The following is a 13,452-nucleotide window of genomic DNA, read 5'->3' on the forward strand; positions in this document are numbered from 1 at the left end:
GAACACATTTTAAGATATGCACTTTTGTCATCAAATTGCTTTTTTTATATTCGGGCTTATGTTTATATGCTAACGCTATGCCGAATTCATATAAAGTTTTCGATGCCTGTGTCTAGTTCGTTTGAACACATTTTAAAACATACACTTATGTCATCAAATTGCTTTTTATGATCGGGCTTATGTTTATATGCTAACGCTATATAGATATAAGAAGATGTGGTATGAGTGCCAATGAGAGAACTCTCCATCCAAGTCACAATTTGTAAAAGTAAACCATTATAGGTCAAAGTACGGCCTTCACCACGGGGCCTTCGCTCACACTGAACAGCAAGATATAAAGGGCTCCAAAAATGACTAGTGTAAAACCATTCAAACAGGAAAACCAACAGTCTAATCTATATAAAAAAAACGAAAAACGAGAACACTTATGAACTACATAAACAAACGATAACCACTGCACATCAGGTTCCTGACTTAGGACAGGTGCAAACAAATGCAGCGGGTTTAAACGTTTTATCTGGCGCCAACTTTCACCCTAACTAGCTATGCCGAATTCAAATAAAGTTTTCTATGCCTATATCTAGTTCGCTTAAACACAGTTTAAAATATGCACTTATGTCATCAAATTGCTTTCTATATTCTTCTTATGTTTATATGTTAAAACTATGCCGAAGTCAAATAAGTCTATGTCTTTGTCTAGTTCGTTAATTTGAACACATTTTACAATATGCACATATGTCATCAAATTGCTTTTAATATTTGTCTTATGTTTATATCTTAAAACTTATTTTTTATGATCGGGCTTATGTTTATATGCTAACGCTATGCCGAATTCAAATAAAGTTTTCTATGCCTATGTCTAGTTCGTTTGAACACATTTTAAAATATGCACTTATGTCATCAAATTGCTTTTTATATTCGGGCTTATGTTTATATGCTAACGCTATACCGAATTCAAATAAAGTTTTCTATGCCTATGTCTAGTTCGTTTGAACACATTTTTAAATATGCACTTATGTCATCAAATTTCTTTTTATGATCGGGCTTATGTTTATATGCTAACGCTATATAGATATAAGAAGATGTGGTATGAGTGCTAATGAGAGAACTCTCCATCCAAGTCACAATTTGTAAAAGTAAACCATTATAGGTCAAAGTACGGCCTTCACCACGGAGCCTTCGCTCACACTGAACAGCAAGCTATAAAGGGCTCCAAAAATGACTAGTGTAAAACCATTCAAACAGGAAAACCAACAGTCTAATCTATATAAAAAAACGAGAAACGAGAACCACTGCACATCAGGTTCCTGACTTAGGACAGGTGCAAACAAATGCAGCGGGTTTAAACGTTTTATCTTGCGCCAACCTTCACCCTAACTAGCTATGCCGAATTCAAATAAAGTTTTCTATGCCTATATCTAGTTCGTTTAAACACAGTTTAAAATATGCACTTATGTCATCAAATTGCTTTCTATATTCTTATGTTTATATGTTAAAACTATGCCGAAGTCAAATAAGTCTATGTCTTTGTCTAGTTCGTTAATTTGAACACATTTTACAATATGCACTTATGTCATCAAATTGCTTTTAATATTTGTCTTATGTTTATATCTTAAAACTTATTTTTTATGATCGGGCTTATGTTTATATGCTAACGCTATGCCGAATTCAAATAAAGTTTTCTATGCCTATGTCTAGTTCGTTTGAACACATTTTAAAATATGCACTTATGTCATCAAATTGCTTTTTATATTCGGGCTAATGTTTATATGCTAACGCTATACCGAATTCAAATAAAGTTTTCTATGCCTATGTCTAGTTCGTTTGAACACATTTTAAAATATGCACTTATGTCATCAAATTGCTTTTTATAATTCAACATATATAGCTCTTCACGTGTTCAGGTATTAATACTTCCTTGGGTTCAAATTTTTGGGATATGAGTGTTCCTGGTGAAGGTAAATCTAGAAAAGCGTTTCGGACGCAACACATGTATGACGTGTTACTCAAATGATTTTTTTTTACAATTCAAGTTCAATCAAAAGCCTCACCTGATGGTTTTAAAAGCCATACAGTGTATCTGAAAGCTAAATCGATCGTGTTAATCAAACTCACAAAATGATATGTACAGATTTGTTATGCAGAGCTTTGCACTAGTGGCAAGCTATCCAGCAATTCTCACCCTGCAATTCTCTTGCGAAAAAGCTATCCTGCAATTGCGTTTGAAAAACTACTTTTGACATTTCTATAAAATACGCATTGGGGTCACCCACTTTCGAACCAATTGTCTCGGCAGTTCTTTATGGTTAGGGATCAGAGACTCTGCTTCAATAAATAGCTTTTAGATAGTACTACAACGGGATAGTAAAGAATTTCTGGGGTAAGCATTCTTAAAGGCCGATAATTTCGACCGAAATTTCTGTTTCATAAGGAAAAAACTTACTACGCGTAGTGATGAATTATTTCCTTGCTTGCCTTACTTTGATTACAAAAAATAAACCCATTATCTAATGAAAATCAAGCGAAAGCCACTAATACAAATAGGGTGTATTTCATTCGTACATTTTTTTGTTTTACAACACATTTGTTAGAATATAGATGACATCATTTACTCATTTAACATAGACAAATTGTTATTTTTAGGAACTACTTTACAGGATGCCAAGAGAATGGAAAGTCATTTCACAGTATGATTTGGACAATTATTTCTAATGAAAAATCTGTTAGAAAATACTACATCTTTGAAAATATTAGATGTGTCTGCTGTTTTCGGCCTTTCAAGAATACTTATCCCAGAAATTATTTGCTATCCCGTTGTACTTTCCAATAGCTATTTATTAAAGCAGTCTATAATCCCTAGTCATAAATAGCTCCCGAGACAATGAGTTGAAAAGTGCGTATTTTATGGAATTTTGTTTTTTTTCTATGTTTCGGACGAATTTTTTCGGCCTTTAAGAATGCTTACCCCAGCAATTCTATCTCATTTTAGTACTATCCAACAGCTATTCATTTAAGCAGAGTCTAAGCTTTCTATAATCCCAAGCGATAAATTAAAGAACAGCCGAAACAATAAGTTGGAAAGTGGGTACCTCTAATTCGTATTTTTAAGAATTTGGCTTTTTTCAATGTTTCGGACTATTTTGTCGGCCTTTAACAATGCCTACCCTAGAAATTCGATACTATCCCGTTGTAGTACTATCCAATTGCTAATCATTAAAGCAGAGTCTATAATCCCTAGCCATAAAGAACTCCCGGGACAATGAGTTGGAAAGTGGTTACACCCAATGCGTATTTTTATGGAATTTTGGCTTTTTTCAATATTTTGAACAAAATTGTGCCGCCTTTAAGAATGCTTACCCCGGAAATTCTTAACTAGCCAATTTTAGTACTATCTAACAGCTATTCAACTAAGCAGAGTCTATAATACGTAGCCATAAAGAACGCCCGAGATAAGTAGTTGACAAGTGCGTATTTTATGGAATTTTGGCTTTTTTCTATGTTTAGGTCGAAATTTTTCGGTCTTAATAATGCTTACCACATAAATTATTTGCTGTCCCGTTGTAGTACTATTCTATAGCTATGCATTAAAGCAGTCTATAATCCTTAACCTTAAAGAACTCCCTTGACAATGAGTTGGATAGTGGGTTCACCCGATGAGTATTTTATGGCATTTTGGCTTCTTTCTATATTTTGTTTTTTTTTTCAATGTTTTGAACGAAATTTTTCGGCCTTAAATAATGCTTACCCCAGAAATTCTTTGCTATTCCGTTGTAGAATTATCCAATGGCTGTTCATGAAAGCAGAGTCTGTAATCTCTAGCCATGAAGAACTCCCGAGACAAGAAGTTGGAGAGTGTGTATTTTATTGAAATTTGGATTTTTTCTATGTTTCGGACGAAATATTTTGGCCTTTAAGAATGCATACCCCAGGAATTCTTTTTCATGCCGATGTAGTACTATTTAATAGTTATTAATTAAAGCAGAGGCTATAACCCCTAACGAAAATGAACTCCCTAGACAATGAGTTGGAAAGTGGGTACACACAGTGCGTATTTTATCGAATTTTGTTTTTTTCTATATTTTTGTTTTTTTCTATGTTTCGGACAAAATTGTTCGGACTTTAAGAATGCTTACCCCAGAAATTCTTAACTATCACATTTTAGTTGTAACGAACAGCTATTCATTAAATCAGCGTCTATAATCCCTAGCCATAAATTAAAGAACAGCCGAGACAATGAGTTGGAAAGTGGGTACACCGGATGCTTATTTTGTATATTTTGGCTTTTTCAGTGTTTCGGACGAAATTGTTTTGGCCTTTAAGAATGCCTAGCCTGAAATTTGATACTATCCCGTAGTAGTACTATCCAATTGCTAATCATTAAAGTAGAATGTATATAATCCCTAGCCATAAAGAACTCCCAGGATAATGAGTTGGAAAGTTGGTACACTCAATACGTATTTTATGGAATTTTGGCTTTTTTTTAATATTTCGAACGAAATTGTTCCGCCTTTTAGAATGCTTAACCCATGAATTATTTGCTATCCTGTTATAGTACAATCCAATAGCTATGCATTCAAGCAGAGTCTATAATCCTTAGTCATTAGGAAATCCCTAGACAATGAGTTGGAATTTTGGCTTTTTTCTATAAATTGGCTTTTTTCTATGTTATGGACGAAATTTTCACGTCTTTAGTATGCTTACCCCAGAAATTCTTTGCCATTCCGTTGTAGCACTATCTATTAGCTATTCATGACAAAGCAGAGTCTGTAACCTCTAGTCATAAAGAACTCTCTAGACAATGAGTTGGAAAGTGGGTACACCAAATGCGTATTTTATGGAATTTTGGCTTTTTCTATGTTTTGGATGAAAGTTTTCGACTTTTATAAATGCTAACCCTAGAAATTCTTTGCTATCCCATTGTAGAACTATCTCATAGCTATTCATTAAAGCAGAGTTTTTAATCCATAGCCATAAAAAAACTCCGGAGACAAGTAGTTGTAAAGTGCGTATTTTTTACGAATTTTGGCTTTTTTTAATGTTTCTGACGAAATTTTCGGCCTTAAGAATGTACCCTATTCATTCAAGCAGAGTCTATAATCCCTAGCTTAAAAATTAAAGAACAGCCGAGACAATGAGCTGGAAAGTGGGCACACCCAATGCGTATTTTATAGAATTTGGCTATTTCAGTGTTTCGGACGAAATTCTTTGGCTTTTAAGAATGCTTACCCCAGCAATTCTTTACTATCCAATTTTAGTACTAACCAATAGCCATTTTATAAAGCAGAGTCTATAATTGCTAGTCATAAATTAAAAAACGGCCGAGACAATGAGATTGAAAGTGGGTACCTCAAATTCGTACTTTTAAGAATTTGGCTTTTTTCAATGTTTCGGACGCATTTTTCGGCTTTTAAGAATGCCTACCCTAGAAATTCGATTCTATCCCCCGTTGTAGTACTACTCAATAGCTATTCAATAAAGTAGAGTCTTTAATCTCTTGTCATAAAGAACTTATTAGGTGCCCTTAATGCGCATTTTATAGAATTTGGCTTTTTTATCATGTTTTGGACGGAATATTATGGTTCATAAGACTTCTGTTGCCAGAATTCGGATACTATCATACTGTATTATAGGTAAATAGCTTTTAGACATCTTAAATGTAAATTACTGGCCAAGTATGAATTTCAAAGTTGCAAGTTTTTGTTTTTACTAAATATTGTGAGTTGTTATGTCGTTAACAATTTTCAAAAGGTCACAAATATGATTTTTGATGTAAACACAAATGTAATAGTCGGTAATAAATGTAAAGATAAGTTTAACATCGATTTTAAACATTTAAATCGCAAATATGGGTTAAAAGTCAAGAATTTGAAAGAAAACATGTATTTTCGTTATTTTATGTTTCAAATATTGAATTTTTAAGTTTTCAGTCAAAAATATGAGTCAAGAAATCGCAAAAAATGAGTTTTGAAGTCGTATAGAAAAGTAAAATAGTCGGTGTTACATGGGAAAATGAATTAAAACCAAAATTCTACATTTTTAAGTTGTTGATAAGAGTAAGAAAATCTCAAACGTGGGAAAAATAGTCGTCAATACGATTTATATTATGGATTAAATATATCGCAATTTATTTTAATCGTTAACACAATTTTTCTTTTAAAATTGCTGGTTTCAAAACCGTAAATGTAAGTTACTAAATCGCAAATGTGGGATATGAAATATCAAATAGAAGTTGTATTGTCGGTATTCCACGAGAAAATTAGTTTTACATCAAAATATAACATTTTAAGTCGTTAATGTGAGTTTAAAAATCGCAAATATGGGTCAAAGAGGCGTTAATACGAATAACATCATGCAATTTATTAAAATCGCCAACACGATTTTTTCTTTTAAAATTGCTGTTTAAAAACCGTAAATGTGAGTTACAAAATCGCAAATGTGAATTATGGAGTTGTATTGTCGTTATTCCATGAAAAAAATACGTCAAAATTCTACATTTTTTAGTCGTTAACGTGAGTTGAAAAATCGCAAATGTGGGTTTAATAGGAGTTTATACGAATTACATCATAGACTTAACAGATTATACTTTGAATCGTCGTCATGCTTTTTTTTACTGTAAATATTAGTAACAAAACCGTAAATATGAGTTAGGAATCTGTAAACTAAAGTTAGAATTTTGTTTAATTGGATATAAAAATCTTTGATTTTTTTTATAAGTCTTTCTTTCAACAAAATAAGTCAAAAACCATGATTTTGAAAAAAAAAAAAAATTGTCGCTCAAGTTGTTTTTCAAACGCAATTGCAGGATAACGAATTACAGGATAGCTTTTTATAAAGAGAATTGCAGGATGAGAATTGCTGGATAGCTTGACACTAGTGGGCTTTGCCTATTTGTGACCTGTAAATATCGACCTTGCCGTTATTTGGTCTTTGTTGTATGATTTTCTCATCGAACACCATACTCTTATATCTCCCCTTTATAATGAATACGGATCAAGTTTCAAGTTTCAAGTTTATATTTCACTCTAAAACAGTTTGCAATGTAAAAAGAGGCAGACAATAGTATACACATTACAATGACGAACAGAACAGTGTGGCACGAATAAATATTATACAAACAATTTCTACAGAAATTTACAAAAGTTACAACATATATATTACGACACAAATATGTGTGAATTATTGCATGATCCATATTTAAAGTGTAAGTTACATGGAGTTACAACATTCTTCTGATATATTTTTAAGAAAAAGAAAGGTTATTCAATACTGATAAATTACACAACGACAATAATCCATTGAGTTTGACTTCAGTTGGGTTTTTCCAAAGATATAGTATCCAGGAAAGTATTTTGACCGGAAGCCGCTAATATTTGCATTTGAACAAACAAAAAGAATGAAATATATTTCCTATCAGTCCCTAATCGCAGAGATTACAGAAACGCTCCGTTTTTTTTAAAATCTTACTTAGCATTAAATTTCACCTAGAAATTGATATAAAATGTTCTCAAAGGTTTATCTAATCAAGTGGTCTTAATTCGAAGAATAGTTAAAAAATTAACAATTTAAGGCATAAATAGGAATCAAAGCATCTAATGAAAATTTTATACGAGGGTTAAACTGAATAATTGGGAATTAAGTAAAGTAGAAAATTCCATAAACTTAAATTATTCACATTTCCACCGACAAGACACCAAGAAGACCGTATTTGTTCATTGTCATTTAGTTATGTTTTTCGGTTATAGAAATGACCACTTCGGAAACCCGTATCAATAAACTTCCGTGTTATTAATATATATATATATATATATATATATATATATATATATATATATATATATATATATATTTGTGTGTAATATTGTCTCGTGATGAATAATTCTATTATTGGAATATATTTTGTATATGTTACATATTATGCTAAAGAATGTAATGGTACGTTGTATTTATATTAAGAAAAAAAAAATCATGAATTCCAGCAAATTACCAATGCTCATAAATTTTCACAGGCGCTTGTTTCTATCCATGGGACGGTCGACTATCCATATTTGTGGATGGAAACAAGTGCCTGTGTACATTTCACATAAAAAAAAAATCATACTAGGCATTTTAGACATGTTAGAATGTATTTATCATATTTTCTTAACATTTTCAGAGGTTATTTGACAAGAAAACGTAACGTATTTGGAGGATCGGTACCACCACCCACCTTTCCCTCCCCCCGTAAACCTGCTTCATGACATTAATCAAACTTGTTTGACAGTTTGTCTTTAAGTTACAATTATTAAACATAGCACGTCTTGAATGAACTTGGAGTGTTTCCAAAAGTTAGCATGTTGGATAAATCTGAATATTTATTGATTAAAAACTTAAACATGAAATTTAAAAAGGTTCATATAGGTGTAGCTTATCCAGAACGTTGGAAACCAGAGCGGAGTGTGTCAAATTAGCCTATACTAGACATATTTTAACTCTGCATGAAAGGGGGGTACCGGTGGGTACCTTAATAAAGTAACTTATATTTTTTATTTTTATACAACTATTTATGAAAATCACATGAAAATATACATAATATCCAAAATATAACATATGTATACTTATTTATCCCGGAAAACATTATGTGTCTATATTGATTCCCATCAATTACAACACAAAACAACAAAAAAAACAACAACAAAAAAACACTCACAAAAGACATCAACATATACGGTCTCGAAGCAAACTTATTTACTTATAAAAAGTAAACAAAAGGTAAAGTAAAATCTATTAAAGGTCTTGTAAACTATAATTATTTGGTATTAAAAAATGAAAGAATTTTTTTTTCCATGTGACTGTATGTCAATCTTAGCTTTGATCTATCTCCAGTAGCTCATGGGATATCGTACTGATATTAATTAAGTATTTATTTTTGAAGAGTCTTATACTTTTGACCCGTTGATTTAATTAAAGAAAATCTGCCGGAAAATATCAGCTTTCTGTTCTAATTTTTTGTATGCGATTTATCATGTTTATAATTATACACCTGTTGGTGTCGAGGTAAAAAAAATCCTAAACAGTAAAACTTCCAAAAACAACTTTAATTCTGATGGAACATGTGGAACTCATTTTGTCACACATTAAGTTGAGAACCTCTATTGAAGTTTCTAAAGTATCAAATATAAAAAAGAAGATGTGGTATGATTGCCAATGAGACAACTCTCTACAAGAGACCAAATGACACAGAAATTAACAACTATAGGTCACCGTACGGCCTTCAACAATGAGCAAAGCCCATACCGCACAGTCAGCTATAAAAGGCCTCGAAATGACATTGTAAAACAATTCAAACGAGAAAACTAACGGCCTAATTTATGTACAAAAAATGAACGAAAAACAAATATGTAACACATAAACAAACGACAACTACTGAATTACAGGCTCCTGACTTGGGACAGGCACATACATAAAGAATATGGCGGAGTTAAACATGTTAGCGGGATCCCAACCCTCCCCCTAACCTGGGACAGTGGTGTAACAGTACAACATAAGAACGAACTATAAAAATCAATTGAAAGAGGCTTAACTCATCAGATGGATAAGAATACAAATACAAGTGGACGTGGCCGGGTACTTGTACATCCAAACAACAAAAAGACACTAAGTACAGATCTGAGAGTACTCGCAGTTACTGACAGCTAGTTCAAAGCCACTAACAACTATGAAAAAAATCATGCATCTAAGACTAAGTTTACTTTTGAAAATATATTAATATTCTGGCACTAGATTTAAGATACAAAAATCTCATAAAGTTAAAGATTGGTGCCGATGAATTAAATATTTAAAACGAAAAGAAATATTTGAGATTGAAGGTGGAAAGCTTTATGTTGGTGGTTTGCTGTCTCATTGACGTTCACTCAACATCTTATTTTATACAATACATATGGTATGATGTGTCCAATATTTAAAATCAAAATATTTTCAGTTGAAAATATAAATATCTTAAAGGATATTTTTATGAAGGGTATATCCCACTGGATTTAATACTGTTAGGTTGTTGTTAAATAGACGTTTATCGTACAAGTTTTGAATTCAGAATAGCCTTCAATATTTCTTTTTCTTTTTTGTTTTTGCAGCTTAAGAACAATGGCTGACTGGACAGGTTTACCAGAAGTAGTACTTGGAATAGTACTCAGTTATTCAGAAATACTCGATAAATTCTGTATTAGTAAAACATGCCGTTCGTGGGAATGTGCTGCTTTCAGACCCGAGGCATGGGCGAATGTATGTGTTTCTGGAGAAAAGCTTTTACTTCAGATAACATGTAATATGATGTGTCTTGACGAAATGATTTCAGACCAAAAGTTTAGCTCAGAACTTTTATGTTTTGTTCAAAAGGGAAGTCATCTTATAAAGAATCTAAATATAACGTTTTGCAGACCGTTTGACATTGAACTTTTTAAAAAGTTAACTTCCGATTGTCGAAATCTTACATCTTTACAATTATCCATATGGTCCAATACGAAAGAGAAATTAGACATGATGATTCACGATTGTATACACAATTTGTTTATCAAAAAGAAAGACATTAAAGTCGTCCGAATCTACGATGTTTCTTTAGGTGGTTTTCCATCGAAAATTATAGATCAAAGTCCATTCCTTGATGGTGATGTTATTCCAGGACGGAATGTGTCGAAGTCAACATATCCTACAGTTCCATTCGGAACTTCTCATGCACAATATCTCAATGAGCTATGGATTGTAAATTCCTTTAAGTTGCATTCTTTAAGGAATATTTTGTACTTAGTTAATCTGACAGAATTAGCTATTAATCCACAACAACTTAATCATAGTCTTTTAGTTCACCTAGCTTCAAACTCTCTAAGAGATCTTTTCATTGTTGCTAACGAAAACACGCGGGAATTTTACAACGAAGCTATTAACGATATACAGTGGAAAGATATTAGGAGGAATGGCCCAACCCTTCGAGTTCATTGTTACTTTAGCTGCACTCATGAATGGGCTGAAAAAGATGTTATATTTAAACCCAGTATGCCCTTGGCTTCGCTTGTTTATAGAAAGAACGTCTGGCTGCGATATCCTTGTTTTATTTCTGATTTTATGTCGGCATATTGTGAAACTTTAGAAGAATTCGTAGATTATAGTTTATCCGAACTGACATATCAACAAGGCTATGCCAAATCATTTCTTTCTAGAATGGACAATTGGGTAATTAACATTGCCAGAAACTGTCAGAAACTGAAATGGCTTACTGTTAAAGAACCTTTATCTAGTGCTTCATTAGTTTTGATTGCGTGTCTCAATAGAAATATTAGACGTCTTCTTGTACGTGATGATATGATCATTTACACAAATGACATCCCCGACGATGTTTTTCCAGATGAAGTTTTAAAAAAAACAGTGGATCTCTTCCACGAAACCCCCGAGAAACTTAATGAGAAAATGTCTGAACTTCTTAATACCAGATGGAGGCCATTGTCCAGGAGTAATTACTTTGCCATCTTGAACAATAAATATAAGAAATTCAAATAAGCAATTTTTACATCTTAGTTTTATTCACATGATTTCAATGAATAATGGAAATGAAAGATCTCATTTAAATAAATTTTCATGAATTATCTCTTTTTAATAGATACATGTAATGAAAAATCCGATGTATCAGTATAACATTAAAATTGGTTCGTTTCTAAAAATAAGATGTGGCGTGATTGTTGCTTGTTTTTGAGTTTTAGACGTTTATAAATATCATGTTTGTCGAATATTGAATTAAATAATAGTTACTTTCTATATATATAAGCACAAAAACTGCAGCATGTTTATGTCGGTTCATTACTCAGTTTTTCTTATTAGAACTTTTTTTTTGTTTTTTTTTATCTGGAAGTATTATTATTACTGGACGCTACTTGTCTAAACGCACGCAATCTGAACACCATTATCGTTTTAAAAGACCCCATAAATTCAAAAGTAGCATTTATCAACACCTTAAGAAGCACAATCATCCTATTAAATATTTAACAGTTCAACCTTTAGAGGTAGTAAATAAGCAGCCTGGGGAATCTAATTCAAAGTTTGTACGATCACGGAAAATGATTGAATTAAATTGGATTAAAAAAATACAGACAATCTAATGTATCCTCTCGGTCTTTATGATAATATCATGGGAATTGGTAATATATCAAGAACCGATTATGTTAACATTTTGGATATAGTTTCTAAAACTGTTCGTAAAACCCGTTCTCATGGGCGTAGAATAAATCGTAATCAGAGAAAATTTCGTACCAACAATACAAATATTTCGGACCTAATTACTATTTCAAAAAACAACGGCAAACATTATCTGTTAACCAAGCTCTGTTCTTTAACTGTTAATAAATTACATCAAATTTTAGAGGATTGCAACACAATTTCATATAGCAGTCCTAAGTATGAAATCATCCAAATTATAATTGCATATTGTTATTCTAAACTGTTTCCCAAAATTGATCGCCTTGAAGATCATAAAAAAAACATTTTATTAAAATCAAATATGTCAATAAAGGTTTTGATTTTGTAAATATTGCCTGTGTTTTTAATGATCATTCTGTTAAAGAACAAATTCCTGGCTATTTTGATAAAACTGAACTCTCTATTATTTGTTATGTTTACAAAAAATCTACCCGGAAATATGTGTTTTATTATAACGAAGTGTGTAAAGATGTTAATGTAAGTGACAATACACCTACGTCATGAAATTTCAGTAATTCCGAATACATTTATGCCCCCTTTCCCATGTTATAACAGGAGACATTAACATCGTTCATGACCGAGAGTTGAAATCATTCCTCAGTAAAGGACCTAAATATCGTCCCCCGTCAATTATTAATTGGAATGAGTGTCGTAACATCATCCACGACTCACTCCGTACTTTAACTGCTCGAAATGGATAAAAGAACATTTTACTCCTAACAACAACCATAATAGCCCTATTTCTCGTATCATTCATAAGCTAAAAGAACTCTCCAAGGAATTTGTTTTTATCCCGTCTGATAAGGCTGCTAATAACATCATTATTGTTTGACGAAAATTTTACATTGAGGTTCTGCAAAAGGAAATCACGAACTCACCAACGTTCAAACTTACTCCATTTTCAGAAAATGACATCTGTAACAAACATAAACTTTTAGCTACCGCTTTACAAGCAGAACCAAATACAACGAAAGTTCCAACTATGTACTGGCTTCCGAAGCTGCACAAAACACCTTACAAATATAGATTTATTTCGTCTTCAAGCCATTTCTTCACTACTAAACTGTCTATTCTACTTACTAGTACACTTGGTACAATAAAAAAACTTGGTAATAAATTGTTCAAATAAGGCCTTTGAAAAAAGTGGAATTAATTACTTTTGGAGTGTTAAAAATTCGTTGGAAGTACTTGATAAATTGCATGCTTATATTGGTGATTTTAAATCTGTTCAAA

General features: G+C 32.1%; 1 protein-coding gene across 1 annotated transcript; it reads left to right on the top strand.

The window, feature by feature from the left end:
- Window positions 1–7,815: 7,815 nt before the first annotated feature.
- LOC127736101 (uncharacterized) lies at window positions 7,816–11,612 on the top strand. The gene is made up of 2 exons (XM_052246650.1): window positions 7,816–7,932; window positions 10,110–11,612. Exon 2 carries the CDS (start codon window positions 10,120–10,122, stop codon window positions 11,524–11,526), a length of 1,407 nt encoding a protein of 468 aa, XP_052102610.1. The 5' UTR covers window positions 7,816–7,932; window positions 10,110–10,119; the 3' UTR covers window positions 11,527–11,612.
- Window positions 11,613–13,452: the final 1,840 nt, after the last annotated feature.

The sequence above is a fragment of the Mytilus californianus genome, unplaced genomic scaffold (genome assembly GCF_021869535.1).
Source record: "Mytilus californianus isolate M0D057914Y unplaced genomic scaffold, xbMytCali1.0.p SCAF_3, whole genome shotgun sequence".
NCBI lineage: Eukaryota > Metazoa > Mollusca > Bivalvia > Mytilida > Mytilidae > Mytilus > Mytilus californianus.

What these genes read in the sequence shown, in the direction of transcription:
- LOC127736101 (XM_052246650.1), top strand. Translation starts at nt 10,120, where the DNA reads ATGGCTGACTGGACAGGTTTACCAGAAGTAGTACTTGGAATAGTACTC.